The following is a 17,870-nucleotide window of genomic DNA, read 5'->3' as shown; positions in this document are numbered from 1 at the left end:
TAAAGCCGAGATAAGCTCTGACCAAATGGACTCTTATTCCTCTTCTCTCCAGGGTCAGCTCCAAGTTTAATATAAGCAGCACATAGAAAACTAGTGGTCTTTCCTCTCATATATTTTTTTGTTTAAAAAGCACCAGAAAATCCCTTTATTTTCTGTTTTTAAAACACTCACATAAATTGTAAATAAACAGCGTATTCTATCCACTCTCAGAGCAGAGTGAAAGCCAGCTGCTAAAGGCTCCATGCGGCTTCTGGCTGACAGCTATGGTCCACGTGCAGGATGGGCCACAGCTGCTAGAAACAAGGCACCTCAGCTCTAGACAGGTGCAAGGAAGCTCCACCCTACGTGTTACGTCAGATATGACTTCTAGTTTTCTTTCATGTTATCCTGACAGCTTGTCAATTTTTGTTGTTTATCAACACCAAGTCTTACATTCCTGCTTTGAGGTTAGCTCGGAATAAAGGTAACACTGTTCTAGCAATTCTAGGGAAAATATTTGGATTTTACCAATTCCCACTCCTACTGACTTGGGAGGGTGAGCGAGGACCTTACAGACTACATGATCTGTCGCTTAGCGGTGTTTGTTCTTTCAATGTCTGCAGTGGGAAGTCATGCGAGTGAGCATAGCAACAGTTTTTGAAGTACTTATTTTTAATTATCCATGTGAGTGCATATGCATTAAAAAAAAAAAAAAATAAAATCAGTTGGTCAGAGCACTATGGCTTGTCCTTTATTTTATTGAGCTCAAAATCCAGATAATCACTGGGGACTTGCATCCTGATTGTACACCTTTCCTCCATCAACTGGATCCCTCTGGTTGACTTGTGTATGGGTTGTTTCATGCGATTTTGACCTATGTAGTGAGGGTCAGATGGCCAGGTGGGAGGACACCTTTGGAGGACCTGGAGGAGGAGTGACTGTACTTTTGCATTTTCAACACTGGTTTGTGTTTTGTGTTTCTATGGATATTGAACACATCTTTTAATGGACTTTGAGTACATTTCATTATTTAGTTCTCAGTTGCTGTGGTCAGTGACTATTGTTTGTTTTACAACAACATTTTTATTTGATAATATTGATACTTTGTGTATTTGTGAATATTGATCACATTGCTTATTCATTATTGCAATTGACACACAAAGCCATTCACATTCATTTCACAATATTGATATTTAATTTCATATTATTGATATAGCACAGAACCTTTATATTTGATTCTTGAGGAAAAGACTGGAACTCTATCTTGTAGCCAGAAGATACCATTTAGGCTGTATTCAAACAGCAATGGACACCGGACAGAGCGATTCACCACTCTGTCAGGTCTCCTTTGCAGTCTGCAGTAGGGGGCAGTGTGGATTCAGCACACCACACAGCTCTCTTTGTGGGGTTTTTTTTTTTTTTGAACAAACTTTACTTGCATTTCACTGTAATGTAGGTCAGTGCAAAAAGCTGCTCTTCCTTATATTGCAGTACAATTATTGCATTTTAGCACAGCACCAGGCTGCTTTGCAGTATGAATGGGACACGTAGGAAACAATTGTTTCCTATGTGTCTCTGCGGTGACAGATATTTTACAAAGCAGTAAAACATCTGTCACCACATATAATGTGAATTAGCGCTTTAAAGAACCCATTTGTCCTAAATGAGGGATAGCACCCGTCAGTGTTAAATGGTTTGTCTCATCCCTGTAATTGATATATCTATGAGAGCCTGTTCTTTTGAAAAATAACAGACATACTGTCTGATTAACCAGGTGGAAATAGAAAAAAGCAAGCAAAAAAAATAAAATAAATAAATGCAGCCATCAGATGTAGGAAATCGTAAGCTGCAATATAATAAAAGGTTTACTTTTGTGTTTATTCAACCACCAGTGAATTAGACCATCTTTATACATCTCTTCAAAGGGGTTCAAAATGCATTTTGGTAAGGTAAAGGGCTTTAGCTGGACGCATCCAATCTGTCCTATGAGGGACAGCCGATTCAATAGACATGTAAGATGACTCTTCAATCTTTAAGGTCTCTTTAATAGCCTTGATGAGAGCCGACACAGTTCTTTATCACATTTCAGCTTAGCTGCTCATAACACCTCCTCAGATGGGAAAGAGGGAGCCTCTGCCTCTATGGGGTCTCTGGATCTTTGGTAGAGGAAGGAAGTCCAAGCCATCACATACGGTTCCTTCCATTACAGTGCCTAACTACCTTACAACCTGCTCTCCTTTGCACAACTTTCATTTGGGTAGCCTTGACCAAGCAAACAGGGAAAGATCTCACCAAGCAGGGAACACTGACCCTCTATGCACAGCACCCAAGAGACACAGCAGCGGTACACTCAGTTCGAGATCTGGCTGTGCCTGCATGTTGTGTAGGACCACCCCCTTCAACCCCTCAGAGATTCAAGAGGGAAGAGGTGCAGAAGCTACCAGCTGGGAAGACCAGACCTGGCTGGATACCAATTACCACTAGTGGTCCCATATGCCCTAAAGGCCACATTCACTATTAAAATGAATAAGTCCACGTTTTTGCAGGGAAAAAAAAAAAAAGTGTATTTATTATTTTTCCTAGAGGCCTGCAAAGCATTGCATCCACAATCAGTGGATTGCAGGTGCAATGCCAGACGCCTGCAAACTCTTCTTCCAGCTCTCTGTCCTTACCTACAGGTTTATATAAGCTTTCAGTTAGAGAGCTGGAGGAAGTTCCAAAGGACTGGGTGAGCCCATTACCACACTTTTATTTCATTGAGAACTGCAAGTCCATTGTGGCAGACAGGACTCATAGTGCATTAATTCTCGAATCTGTTTATCGGAGAACGACAGCTATGAAGAGGGAGAAACAACTCCTGCATGTGGTCACAGGGGTATGGGCTCTGGGGAGTTGCTTAGCAACATGTTACTAAAGCTGGCGTTAGCCTTTAAGGCACAAGAATTGCTCTAAGGGAAAAGATGGTGGCCAGGGTGAGACACAGCTCCCAAGGCTAAACTGCCACAGGAAATAGAGCAAGAACCCCTGGTTTGAGGAGACCCCAAGTATAATCAGGAGAAAGTCTGACAATTTGTGTGGTGGCACAGGTGTGGAGGATCAGTGGAGGTTGTTAAAGAAAAAAAAAAAAAGGATTAGGAGATGGCTGTGGGTGGTGGTAGAGGGATGAACAATTGAAGAGAATGCCCGAAGGTCAAACTACACCAGGGCAGATTAACCCCATAAGGATACCCTTGAGGATTATGGAAAGGGTAGGTCTATAAACATAGTGTCCCTTGAAGACCAAGCGAGTCAGGTGCTCCATGCCCTGTGCACTGCATATGGTGGTGTGCAGAAAACTGCAGCTCAAGGGACATGGCCCACCTGGTTTAATTTTTGGATATTTCCCTTTTTAGATTTGTATCTCTCCAGTGTTTATACACAAACTCTCCAGCATTTGGATAAATTGTGGTTTTTATATTCTCTCTTTACAATGTTAACATGTTCTCCTGTCCTTACATGCAATTTTCTCATTGTTCTCCCAATGTACTGCAATCCACATGGACATTCAATAACAGTCAGTGTCAGGACATACTCCCTCTGCAGGAAGACTCCGCACTTTCATATTTGAGGATTTTTAGAAATGCCATATTATTTACTTAATGAAATTCTTCTTTAACTTCTACCATACATCAAAAGAAAATGACACACCCAAAAGGTACAAGAAAAAAAAAATTGTAGGCCTTCAGCTTGTTAAACAGCAGCGTGTAAGGCAAGATTTTACAACACAATAAGAAAGTTTTCAGTTAGGTTCAAGCAACTTTCTTGAACCCTTTAAAAAGGCACACTGCAGTTTTGATGTTACTTTAAATGTTTTGGCTCAGCTGGCCCAAACTAACCATTTCCTTCACATACAGTATACAGCACTGTGTCAGCAGCTATATGGGAACTTAATGTCCCATTCCAGAACGAAACTGAGTCAGGCCAAGCACTGCTCAGCCATTCACAAGAATGTCTTGTATTTTTATAAATGAATACAAGGCTTCCTCTGATTGGCTGAGGTAGAGATTGTGACATCATCCACCCACTTAGCCACCTCATCTGATCAGAGAAAGTCTTGTATTTAATTCTTAAAAATAGAAGGTTGCATATGAATGGCTGAGCATTGCTCAGCCTGTTTCTTTTATTACAGGAATGGGATGGTAAGTTCAAGTACTGCTGCCAGAACTGTTTACTGTATGTACCCAATTCTACATACTGCAGTGCTGACAGCAGCCACATTTCTTAGTGAAACAAATAATTTGTTTGGGCCAACCTGGCCCAAATAAACTATTTAAATTGGCGTTAGGCAAGTTCAAGCAATCTTGCATCCCAGTTTGGAGAGGGGGGGATGCATTGATCATAATGGGAGTATTGTGTCACTTTAAAAAAAGCTGGAAGTTTCCGCACTACTTCAAAGTGCTCCCTTAAGATCTGTTTAACATTCCCAAACCGATACGAAATATTGCCTTAAAGAGTAAATCCACTTTTGTTGGAAAAAAAGCATTCCCCTCTGGAAAATGTATGTACATTGCAGGGATTTAACAAACTTTACTGCAGATTCCTACTTTTTAGTATTCTGAAGAAATAGCGGTTTGCTTGTCCATGTGGGGTGTGTCCATGTGCAAAATGAATGTGAATTATTTTATAATCAATCAGCTCCTGGACTTGCAGGGTTGTAATAATGAAAGTGGCAGGGTCTGCATACCTTTGGGAGTATCTCACCAACAATTACATTTTTGTTGCAGGGGATGTCCAAAATCTGACTTGTATCTTAGTGCAGAGTTCTGGGAAAAGCAGTAATCCAATCACACAAGCAGGAAATCTGGGGAAGATTTGTACACATCTGTGTACAGAAGGCCTCCAGGTTGCCTCTTGCATTTTACAGAAACTTATAGTGATGCAGATTGGGGGGGGGGGAGGTAATTTTAATAACATTCAAAATTACAATATGACTTTTATGGCCATTGTATATGCTACAATTGTTTTTCATAATTTTTTTTCATTTGCTACACTTATTTCCCATGAAGGAGGGGTTATTATTTAAAGGTTTCAACAAAGCTGCTCAAAGTGCACTGAAAGTTTAAACCATTGCTTTGTAAAAGCTTTCTGTACACAATGCAAAGCGTAAAAGAAGGGTCCTAATCTTAAATAATAGGTTGCACCATATCTTGTTTTCATTAGCTCTCAATGAATGCACTATAAAGACAAAATAAATGAAACACGTTAGACAACTTTTAGAATGTGTAAAATATTTATTGAACACGTTTCATGAGATCAAGGAATTTTCTAGCACTTATTGATTTACACTTAGATCACCTCTGTCTCGACACCTCCTCAAGTCACTGCATCTCACAGGAGCAGTAATGAATTGAGTTAAAAATAAGTTACAATAGACAAGCACTTGCTGTTTTGACCCTTGTAAGTAATATTCTAATAAGTGGGAAGAAAGGGAGTTTAGGCACAACATACCCACTTTCATAAGTACAAGGGAGAAAAGTATTTAAAACTCACTGGGCAAAGTATCTGTATAAAATGCAGCCAGACAGGACTAGACAACATGAAATTTGGTGATGTTTACATACATGTATGCATCACTCCCTTGATCTTTTTTAAGCAGCAACACAAGATTTTCAAGTTCATGAGGTTCTTAAAACAGTGATAGTATATTGCAACTCTCTTGCTTGCACATAATATGCAGTCCCAAAAATAAGGACTGTCTATTTTATTGGAGGAACTGGAAATAAGTGGCTGAAGCACACTTGAATTACGCATTGTTGAGTACTGTTGAGTGTACGCGAAACTGCCCTGATTAATGCAGGTTGGGATTATGTAAGAGGATTGCTTTGAAATACAATACATCTCTTCACAGCAGCTTGCCCTAACAATGCACAATAGAGTTTCAATAAACCAAATTAACTCGTACACATTTCCTTCTCTGCAATTTAATTATGACTCATTAGCTTGGATTTAGATTAGTTACTATTGTTGCCCAACAGCAAGCAATACACCTTGCAAGCCAGGTTACAGAAAGTACACTTTCTACAATAGTGCAGCTGGGAGATTCAATGGAGATGGGAAGGAAGAAATAAAAAGAAGAAAAGGAAGAAAGAAGAATTGCACGTAACAGGAAAGCCCAATGAAAAGCAGCACATAATGCTGCCAGAATAAAGCAGCAGTTTAACAGATGCAGTGCAAAATACGGCTGCAGGTTTTAAATAACAGGAATATCTATGTTTTTGGCATCAGCCTTGTATTATATGGCATTTATACCAGAAAGAGTATTGTTTTGGACAGAATCGGGAGATTAGAAGATTTCATTTTGTTTTTTGGATGGTTAGCTGCCACAGAAAACACAAAGAGGGATTTTGGCTTAAGGCTAAAAGGCAGTGTTCAAACAAAGCGTCATTACAACTGGCTATGGCAGCAAAGAGACGTGACAAGCCCTGAGCAGTACAGATGTTCAGTCACACAAACTGTCCTGCAGACCTCACTTTGGATCATTTACTAGAGAGAAAAAGGAGTAGTTACTTTGGAGTCTGCATAAAATTTGCTTTAATTGGGGGGAAAGAAGGGGTCACCTACATTTCTTCTCATCCTCCTGCCCCTGAGCTGAAGGGATTTAAAAACACAATTACTGTCAACTTCACATTCATTTGGTCCAATCAACTGCCCCAGTATCTTCTCACTGCACTTCAATATAGGGATTTGTGTACATGATCTAAATTCTATATCTTCATAGATGCTCTCTGCTGTCCCATGAAATATCCAATACTTTAGCAGAGATACATTTTATATACCCCAGCACTTTAATTCTCCCCTGCACGCTGATGTCAAAGTTAGTTTCATATGTGAATTTAGCAATTCTTTAATCCGTCCATTTACCAAATGAAGTAGGAGAAAAAAAAAAAAAAAAATAGAAGTTGCATTTTTTGGTGAACGTGGCACCTACTGCAGTTGCTTTTGAAAAGGACGGAGGTGAGAGACCAGTCTTCCGTTGTAGGATCATACATCTCATCTTGATCCACTGCCCATGGTCACAAAGGCCTGGTTTAAACCGCTGTGTTCAATGCCACATTATTGCATACAGCAGTGTCCGTTGGTTTCCTTGAATCGTAGGCGCATCTTGGGCTTGTACTTTTCCAGATACAGCAACTGTTTGGCGTTAAATGCTCCTCTCCGCTTTCTAAAATAAGAAATAAAAAGGTTTTCCAATAATCAAACCCTTTACTGGAATCATATATTAAAAAGAAGCGTGGTTTTTTTTTGTTTTTTTAATTTGTTTAAAATGCATAAACTGCCCTTACATTTTTTTTAATCATTTATATAAAACCTTTATAATCCAAGCACACATTTATTACATGGTGCTTCCATGACCAGCATAAACTCTGCTTATGTGCTAGGGAGATGGGGATGTTGATTTCAAAAATCATTCAATTGTACCAGTGTAATTTGATCTCATTTAAGGTTATTCACAGCCTAGCAGTAACTCAGCTCAGTGAAGAACTGCAAAAACGTCAAATGTATATATAAAATCTAGTATCAATTTAAGATCTGTAGTAAATGCTTTGGGGCCGCATTACTCCTTTTTTCTTAAAGGCCAAGCTCACCAAATTAATAAATGATAAATACACAGGTAAATGGTAATAAATTTGCATTTATAATTTATTTTTTTTTTTTTTTTTAAAAAGGAGCCTGTAAAGCATTGCACCCACGATCAGCAGATCGGGGGGCAATATCCAGCTCCTGCAGACTCTCAGTACACTGTCTGTCCTCCCATATCAGCAGGCAGTTACTGACATTCAGGAAAATCAAGGAACTACGAGAGCGCTCACCAGCACCCTTGCACTACATTGAGAACTAAAAGCCATTTGTCGCAATGGCAGACGGTATTTGTAGTCCATTCATTCACACAGCTCTGTAAATGAATGATGTGGCAGTATGGGTGGAGCCCTGCAAGGTTGCACTGTATTTGAATTGTGACAGTGGGTGCAAGAAGAAGATCCCTCGCCCACTGTCACAATGGGGGATCGGGTCGGGGTGTTGACAAGCTCTTTAGTAACTTGCTACACCCTAAATATAAACTTATCCTTTAAAACAGGGTGCTTCCATGACATTTCACAAAGCATTCTGGACTTTTTATCAAGAATGCCAAACAGTTCCTGCTCATGTTTTGGCTGTCTCTCTGTAGCTGAAAAGCTATGTGGGTCATTACAAGCTAACGACAAGTGGAAGGAGTACCCCACCTGATAATACAGCCATCTATGAGTTGTGACCAGAGAACGGGTATAGGGTACTCAGGCTATTCGTGGCATGGCCTTTTTTAAGAGACAAAGGGTATTCATTGATTTTAATATTAAAATGACACACAGAGGAGGCTGGTCAGTTTGCCCGATTTAATGCACATAAACGTCATGAGCATTAACGTGTCAGTGTTCATTAGGCTGACAGCTGTTGACATCAGTGTGTATAATATACACTGAAAAAGAAACCTTGAAGTGAGAGCATATTGATAATGGTTATCACACACATGAATCCACTAAACAGAAATACTTTGAAATTCAATAAACATTCACGAATGTTATCACTATCACTTAGCTTGATTGCGTGCTAAAATTAGTGGTGAAAATAGAAAAAAAAAAAAAAAGTTCAACCGAAAGTAAAGTGCCAGGCAAACAATGAAGTGCTGGAATACATATATCTTTGCCAAGAGCAGGCCACGCACCACTGTCACACTGCAAATCCAGGAATATGAAACCAATCATTCCTAAGTTTAGCTTTACAGCTTACGGTGTCGACGGCCCGTTCAGTTTAAAATGTATTAGTAGTCTAATGTTATCACTAGAGATCATAAATAGAACAAGTAAGCGCTAAAAGTCAAGAAGCCGCTATAGCACCAAAGGATACCAAATAACCTCTAAGACATATATATAAAAAAGGAAGCAGATGAAAAGAACAAGGGGCGGCTGAAGGATCCCAATACTACATAATACCAGAGCTATATGAAAGGAGAATTAGAGCCATATTGACAGCAGGAGTGAGCAGTGAGGGGAACTTCTGACCAGACCAGATCCATCCACATAAGAGCCTCCGGTTCATCTACAGAGAGTAGTGTCTCTAAATGCGCTGACTGATTGCGCATCTGCTGAGTGCGCAGTCTTTATGATACTGGTTATTTCACCACAGTATTGGATGGAACATCTACTCTTGGAGATAATTTGATCTTCCACATTCACATTGGGACAATACTATATCACTATACTGGTCACTCAATAGTGACGGACTTCACATCATCACAGAAGTCACTTTATTTATCTTTATGAATCTTGGCACCTTGTCACAAGTCACTTTAATTTTATGATGATTTTATGATGATTATTGGCATATTTTATATTGAGTTTTTATATCATTAGTTGAAATTTTTGCACCTTTTTCATACTAATGTTATCACTGCTCGTCTAATAGGGATTCTAGAGGCAACGATGAGACACAGGAAGCTGCAAAGCTAAACCAGTAAATTGGGGTTTCGCCTACCAGGCTATGCAGTGTGGCAAGGACACGATTCACAAAGCTGGATTAACAGCATTACAAATGCTGTGACAAGTAAAGCTAGTACGTTCTGGTTTATGGAGAACAGAGTTCTAAATTAAAATAACTTAACAGATTCTATTTTCAGCAAACATGGTTTTACTATATTTGCTGTACCGTCCATGTGATATAGGTACGCTTCTTCCAGCAAGCTGTTTATTTCTTGTTTCAACAAGATATGAAGAAAAACTGTTTAACAATCCGCTTGTGCGCAGCCTTGTTTACCAGGAGTGGAGGTCTCATGAGGTAAAAGGCAGAGCGAACACGCAAGAGACAGGGAGGGGGAAGAAAAGATGCGGTTAATTAGCTCACTTACTCCCTGATAAACTGCACAGCGTCCTCGTACTTCATCCCACATTCAATCAGCGCTAGAGCAACCAGCACAGGGGCCCTGGAAAAAAAAAAAAAAGACAGCAAAAAGATTAGTAGTGTATGCATTTCGTGGACTCGATCCTTGGGGTTCCCTGGAAGTGCAGACACCAGGAAAAGATTATTAATTGGATTAAAAAAAAGGCAGCTTTACATCTTTGCACAATGCAATGTTGAGTAACGAACCATCTAAAAAACAGAATCTGAAATCAGACAAAGATACTTCAACAACCTTCAGGCATTGGAATGCAGTAAAAGGTTAAATTGACTTACATTCATCATCTCAGCTCTCAGTCAGTCAATTTCTACTAAAAATGTACACAGGCTGCACTGAAAGCTATCATCCAAATCAGTACACCCTGGGCTCAGGGAACATTATCCAAAGTTCTCTATCCCACTGCTCGATATTTTCTCATCTGTATCTTGCCATGCTGCCAGATTGAACTCTGCAACATTCCCACCTATAAACACGCACAGCCCCTCGTGCCCACAGGCAGCGCCCGCCAGCTCGAATATAATAAGTGTTGTATGCTAATTAAACAGATCCATGGCACACCAATTATCCATCACAAATACACCAGATGCTGCTTCATTTCTGTTACTGATATTATCTTGCAACCCATCCAAAAAGCACCTTGCATAAAACTATACATAGAGATTGAGTTTCCTCTTTTTCTAGTGCAGTCAGACAACCAGTCAAACCTGATTTGCAAAAATGCACAGTGAACATGTATACTCTACTGCATTAGGCCTCATACACGAGAGGTTAAGCTCCTACAGCATAAAATCCCAGCATTTTCAGGTGCCTGGAGGGCACAGGTGCAGTGTTCAGCCCACGGCCAGCAGCCTGTAAATCTACAAGAGGCTGAAATACATGACAGCAGGATGCTGTACCGATCAGTACTCACGTTTGAGGCCCTATGCATTTGGGGCATACACACACAGCATTAAACATAAGTACCGTTTGGAACGGCATACAGGTGCTATTTTTCAGCCTGTCATATTTTGACAGGTTGCTGGCAGTCAACTGTATGCTGAACCTGTGCCTCCAGGACAGGATTTTACACAGTAGGGGGCTTAACTGCCCATGTGCAGAACACCTTACAAAAAAAAAAAAATCTAGCTTAAAGGCATAGTTTACCTTTACCAAAAAACTGCCTATGCAGATAAAAGAGACTTCTGTAGATGGAAACAAGTTTTTTGGTAAAAATTGAGCATCAATTATTTTGTTTGAAAAGGTGACATTATCCCTGTGGCTCATAAAATGAGCTTGAGGCTCATAAATTGCAGTGATTGAAAAATTCTCCAAAGATTCCACTACAGTCTCCGTGTCCACATTGCTTTTCTCAGTTTCTTCCTCAAAGAGGCTTGGAGGCTCCATCTCAGATTCATGAACAGAGTCAGAGGGAGGAAGTGTAGCGCTTTTGTCCCCTGGAAACCAAAGGTTCCAGGAGTGCTGATCTAGTGGCAAAAAAAAATAATAAATTTGCTTTTGTGAGATATGTTGAATAGAGTGTGCTTGAGAGGGAGCTAGAGTCAGACAAGAGAGTGGTATCATAACAGCATAATACTTTAGGAAAAGGGAACAGCTATCTCCCTGAGTGGTGTTCAGAGTTTTCTGCAGGCCTGCCTTCAGTAGAACACCTGTTAGATGGCCCTATTGTCCCAACTCCCTTGCGCCTGTGATCCCCCATTGCTAATGTGAGGGCATTCCCTGTGCAGGACTCACAGAATGGATGTAAAAGGTAAAGGGTTTTGCGTGTGCGGATAAAGGAACCACAATAATCCAAGCGTTGAGTGTGTTCATGTCGCTGTCTCTCTGAAGTAGAAGGCCAGAGAAAGTACAGCAATGCACTGTGTGCATTTTTAGTACATATGGCAGGAGGATCAGAAGGCATTTCACAATGTCATCATACTCCAAGGATCAAGTCCAGATGGGAGGGGGAAAAAATGCTAAATTCCAAAATCAGGCTATTATTTATGGTGCAACATATGTTAAGACACTAAAGATTTGGGGTGGGTGAGGTGTCAGAAAAATACAAAACTGCCAACATCCCAAAACAACAATTTGAGAACAGAAAAGAGTGATCCTCCTCATGGTTGTCACTCTTCTCTGTTCTCAAATATGTTAGACACATTTACAAAACAAAGTAACATTCACCGGTCTATGTATCCACACTGTGTGCTAAGCATTTTGAGAAGTTTTAATTTTTAAAAGCCAGGAGCAGGTGATAAAATACAAGGAAACCCTGTGTTACATTTTATTTAAGTTGTTTTGCCTGTCATTGTGGGCATACAAATTACACACACTGCACTTTTGTGCCGAGGTGAGCGCTTAACGCAGGATCCAGTGAATTAAAAAAAACATCTCAAGGTCAGTCCCACACAGTTCCGGATACAGCCCACAAGTTACTCACAGATGGTTATTGACCTGAAAACGGCTAGACAACCCAAGCAATAAGGCTGCATTCACACTTGAGCGAGTTTTGTAGCTTGAAGCTCCAAAAACGCTTAAAAACCTAAATAAATCAATGGTTCTCTATGGTGCCTGTTCGCACGATCAGGTGTGAACAGGCACCATAAAGAGTAATTGATTTTTTTAAGTTTGTTGCTGAAAGCTGAATGTGAACGTAGCCTAAGTAAAGCACCATCACCTACAGACATTATCAAAAATGAAGTGGGTGGGGCTATAGGAGCATGCACTAGGTGGCCCTAGCAAGTTTTTGCCAGTGTACAGTGCTCTATGTTCTGTGCAGTTAAAGTAAATAGTTTTGGCCGGACATACACATAAAAACCTAAAGAAATGAAGCAAAGCTAAAAGTTGTCTGGAAGAAATCAATATCTCAGTTTCCAGGCATATATACACTTGGCTTGAGATGAGAAAGTTTTCTTTTTTTTTTTTTACAATGTCTCTGAAGCTACAGCTGTGGCGGTCACACGGCACCAACTGATTGCCAAAAAGGGTGCAGGTGTTGTGTGGTTTCTACATTTTTTCAGATCAACAGATATTACAAACAAACTTGAAATTCACAGGTCGATTCCTATGACAGGGTGAATTTTTTTTTTCTGCCTTACTAGGCCCTTCTCTGTTTCCTGCTAATGTGGACTTTAAGAAAACAGCATGTGCATCTCTGCCGTTTCTTTAGTGTGCACAGCAGTGGAAATGGATTGTATTTCTGGGAAAAGACCGTTGGAGATTTACTAAAACTGGAGCATTCTGGTGCAGCTGTGCATGGTAGCCAATCAGCTTCAAATTTCAGCTTGTTCACTTAAGCCAGTGTTTCTCAACCTTTTTTTAAGTCAAAGAAACCTTTAAAATTATGGACAGTCGCGAGGCACCCTTTAAAATTCTGGACAGTCCCAGGGAACCCTTTAAAATTCTGGACAGTCTTGAGAACCCCATTATAAAATGTAAAAGCTATTGTATTCATTTTATATAACACAGCAGCATCCACACATGTAGTACACCCAACATTAGAGGCGATTTATTCTTCCAAGGCAATTACACTTTTGCACACTGGTACTGACCAGTATTCCAATGCTTCTCTCCTCTCTCAGCTTTTCTCCATCACTGAACTAATGTTACCGAGGCACTGATGGAGAGGGGCAGGAGAGGGTCAAACAAGGATGCTGTGAAGGTAACCGACATCCTCCTTACCAACTGATGTCACTGAGTGTCAGGACGCCGGTGGCTAGAAAGTCGTGATAGTGCACAATGAAAACCCGTGGCTTTTGTAACTAAAAAAGCAGGCTTGTTCCACACACTGGCTTGTATACAATTTTAGAACAATTTTTAAGCATTTTGCCAAGGCACGGGCCTAGTGCATTACCTTTAAAAATTAGATTTATTTATAAATAGTAAAATACTCACAAGAGAAATAAAATCAGATCAAATAGAAAGCATGTCACAAATGATGCAATGTAGTCCAAAAACCCTGAAGGTGGTCTGGTGGGGGACTGTGTAGCTGGAGGCTGATGCATTTCGAGGTTGTACCTCTTCCTCAGAGCCAGTGTGTGTGCAGCCTGTGTCCTCTCTCTGCGCACACACACTGGCTCTGAGAAAGAGGTACAACCTTGAAACGCACCAGCTATCCAGAGGTTCACAGTTGCCCACCAGACCACCTTCAGGGGTTTTTGGACCACATTGCATTCTTTGTGACATGCTTTTCATTTTATCTGATTTTATTTCTCTTGTATTTTACTATTTATAAATAAATCTCATTTTTAAAAGGTAATGTACTAGGCCGTGTGACTCTTTGTTTCTTATATACAGTTCTCTTTGGATTTCCCTGGTCCGTTGAGGGCAGAAAGGCTTGCATTCCTTTCTTACACATGTGAGGATATTGACATTGTGGAGTCTACTGTCCAGCGCAGGAGCACATGCATTTGGTTGCTTTATTCTTCTTTTCATTTTGCCAAGGCACCCTGGTTGAAAAAGCCTGAATTAAGCTTTGGCAATAAAACCTCAAGGCTAATTGGTTTCTTTGCAGAACTGCACCAGATTTTGCCCTCTCCAGTTTTAATAAATAAGCCCTATGTGTCAATAGCAGCTTTTCACTGGTACCTCATGCAGTACAAACGTTTTGAGGCACAGTGCATTCAGATTCTTTTTTAGCCTCCAGTTGTTGGCATCCGTGGCAAACCGTTGACCTACCTGCCCAATCCTGCCACACAGTGGACAGCAATGCAGGAGCGTGGTTCTTCTCGAAATTTGTTTTTTAATAGATTCAGCCAATCCTCAACTATTTGTGTAGGGGGTGGCGCTCCATCATCAAATGGCCAGTCCTTAACGAAAGAAAAAGAAAGCAGAAATATTAATATAAATCAGCAAGCCCTTTTGAGCATTTTAGATCATCTGTGATCTAAACCATTAACAAAATGTGTTTAAAAGATGGTGCAAATTATTGAGATTAAAGAAGCACATTTTCATATGTTTGCATGCCTTCGTGCCAACTGTATTAGCAATAACAAGCTGACAAGTAAATCTGAGCATTTTAAGTAAACATTAGATTCAAAGCCAGCTTTCAGAAGGAATTTTCAAAAGTTTTACATTTAAAAAGAAGCTGTTATATACAAATGCCAAATGAAGCTGAACTTGCTAAACAAAGAATGTAGGAAGGAAGACAACATTCAAGGCACAAAATGATGCAGAATACTAGTTTATCATCCTCTTATAGAAGCGGTTGGTTGTAAACAATAATAAGGTTTTAGTCCAGTGCACTCAAATGCTAAATTGACCTTTAACAAAAAAATAATACATGCACATATTTTTGCTGGGGAAAAAAAAAATTAAAATTTTTTTTCTACACGACACTGCAAAGTATTACACCCATGATCAGTGGTCCTGTACACACTCTCTGCAGCTTTCTGCCCGTACCTCTGTACAGACTTTCAGTTTGATTGGACTACGAACAGACAGGACTTGTAGTTTCTTCATTCACAGATCATTGCCGATTTTAAAATGTGATTATGCAGGGGAGAGGAACCCCATGTTCAAAAGGTGAACTTGTCCAAAAAGTGACATCCTTCTTGGAAATAAAGTAACAAACTGTACAACTAAAACTATTTCTGTAAACAAAATTTTGTTTTCACTGCCCTTTAAAAACAAAGAAAAGTGATGGCAGAAGAAAAAAAAACAGTGATTTTTTTTTTTTGGGGGGGGGGGGGGGGAATCTATGCTTTTTTTCAAGCATATTTGAAGCCATTTACTGTTGACTGGCTCACTACCTCTGCTGGAAGTTTATTCCAAGCATCAACTACTCTTTGAACCAAATAGGAGTAATCTATCAGATGTACGAAGTCCTGCACACACATGTCAAGTGTCTGTTCTTGGCAAACTTGAAACTGCTTCCACCATTTTCAGAATGTAATATAGTTTGTCATTTAAAGAGCCTGTGTTACAGAAGAGCAGGAAGAGCACTTGTCTAGGGTCCCATTCTCTGAGGAAAATCAACACTAGCATTTTAAGGGTGTGTTAAGGTGATATTAAAGACAAATTAAAAATAATAATAAACCGGTTATACTTACCTGTTCTGTGCAGTGGTTTTGCACAGAGCAGACCTGATCCTCAACTTCTCAGGTCCCCCTGCCGGCACTCCTGGCCCCTCCCTCCTGCCCAGTGTCCCCAGAGCAAGCAGTTTTGCTCCCACTCCCAGGGAGGGTGGGTTGGGGAGAATGGTTGCTGCACACAGAAGGCTTTTCACCTTCATGCACAGAATGCACGAAGGTAAAAAAAAACCTTAAGCCTTTATAGCCACTTTAAGCATGGCCATACAAATTCTAATCCAAAGACTAATTAGGCCTCTAGTAATAAAGGTGACACCCAGCCTTTCCCACAATCATCTGTGTAAAAGGTTTCCCTGGTTTATACCCATTGGCTCTCAGACTGCTTGGAATTCTTGAATAGTGTAGCACACTGCAGAGACACCCAATTTGTCTGAAAGTAAAAGCACTGCCCCTCCCTCAATACTTGTTATATCAAAGGCAAAGCATAGGGCAGATACAAACAAAATATAAAAAGTTGCGGATGGCATGTGCTGTTGGAGAGTAGAAATTGGGCAGCCGCAGTTTCATTGCACACAAGAGGGTCCAACCACTCAGGATCTCAAAGAAACAAACATTTATACTCACCTAGGTGGGTGCAGTATGGGTCTGATGCTGCATCTGACCCCCGCTGACTAAGCCCAATAACTGAGCAAACAAAGACTGCTGATTGCTCACTTCTTGGTTTCAAATTGCAGATAGACAGGGACTGACAGTCACCGTCTCTCTGCTCTGCCCCTCCAGCGCTCAATGGGGCACCCAACTGTGGGGATGGGAGCGGCTGACTTAGGCTCTCAGCGGCTCACTGAAAGGCTGAGCCAGCTGCCGAACAGGAATCTGGGTGGATTCTGACTTTAAAAAGGCAGGATTTCTCCAGAGCCTGGACCAGCTCAGTGACGTCAGCTGACTTTAGCTCACTGTCAGCTCAATATGGGTCACAGGAATGCAGACCTGAGTGCACTCTTGTAACCCACAGGAGATGTAGGGCCAAGAGAGTGTTGTCCCTACTCCTCCTTTAAATAAAGCTCTCTGGTTTGATGAATAACCTGTAATAAAAGGAGCCCCAACATACAATTCTTTTGTTTTGCAGCTTTGATTTTTCTCCATAAACAAAGCCTTGGTAAATCAAGACAGCTGCAGAAACCAGGACACCACCATGTTTATACACAGAGGTAAGAAACAGTTCATTCATTATGTTCTATATACTCCATAGTACTTTGGAGGGACGAAAAAAAAAAATTTCAACGGTTTTTCTGATCAACTAACTTCTAAAGTAACCGTGACAAATCAGATATCATTCCGGTTCTCTCAAATATTCAATTACAAAGATTTTTTGTATAAGATGCCGTGACAGCTACACCTTTTAGACGCCTGCTCTAGGCTCCTGCGATCTTTCAGGTCTACACTTACTGAAAGGACAGTGTACTTTGATATGCTGACCTATTTCAATAACTGTCTTGTCCATTGAAATAAATGGGCAGTTACCTCTTGTTATTAGGCACCTTCACACTGCGGTGTTCCAGTCCTGTTATCATACTGTCCACCTTTTAAATAGATTTTTTGCACTGTATAACACCACTTCTATGTAACTGGAACACTGATCAGCACTTCCAATGAAGCACTTAGACAAAGTTCAGTTGTTTCTCTGGTCCAGCTCACCTTCCTCACCTCTGGATTTACATGTCTGTGTATGCAAAGCCTTGAGCAAAGAACCCTTTTCAAATTACAGTTTCCAACTAGGCGGCATAAATAGTATCTCTGTACTTGACATATTGTTTTCTTGTTTGCACTGAATCTTTTACCTCTGTACACACTCTCACTACAGTACGCTCATCTATTCTGGTCTCCAAACAAATAAGAGTACATCTGTCAGAAAG

At 40.4% G+C, this 17,870-nt stretch overlaps 1 protein-coding gene across 4 annotated transcripts in view; it reads right to left on the bottom strand.

The window, feature by feature from the left end:
- Positions 1 to 5,229: 5,229 nt before the first annotated feature.
- The window catches only part of PTP4A2 (protein tyrosine phosphatase 4A2), a 56,531-nt gene continuing 43,890 nt past the window's right edge, over positions 5,230 to 17,870 (bottom strand). For all 4 annotated transcript variants that reach the window (XM_089673844.1, XM_089673846.1, XM_089673847.1 and 1 more), the window contains 3 exons: positions 14,606 to 14,736; positions 9,899 to 9,973; positions 5,230 to 7,180 (listed from right to left, as the gene is read on the bottom strand). In XM_089673844.1, coding sequence (XP_089529970.1) covers positions 7,072 to 7,180; positions 9,899 to 9,973; positions 14,606 to 14,736 — 315 coding nt within the window. In that variant the 3' untranslated portion in view covers positions 5,230 to 7,071. The remainder of the gene's footprint in view (positions 7,181 to 9,898; positions 9,974 to 14,605; positions 14,737 to 17,870) is intronic.

This window comes from Staurois parvus, unplaced genomic scaffold (genome assembly GCF_062004578.1).
Source record: "Staurois parvus isolate SC_StPar_1 unplaced genomic scaffold, SC_StPar_1.0 ptg000145l, whole genome shotgun sequence".
Lineage (NCBI taxonomy): Eukaryota > Metazoa > Chordata > Amphibia > Anura > Ranidae > Staurois > Staurois parvus.
The sequence above is the reverse complement of the archived record's forward strand: the minus strand, read 5'-3'. Positions and strand labels throughout refer to the sequence as shown.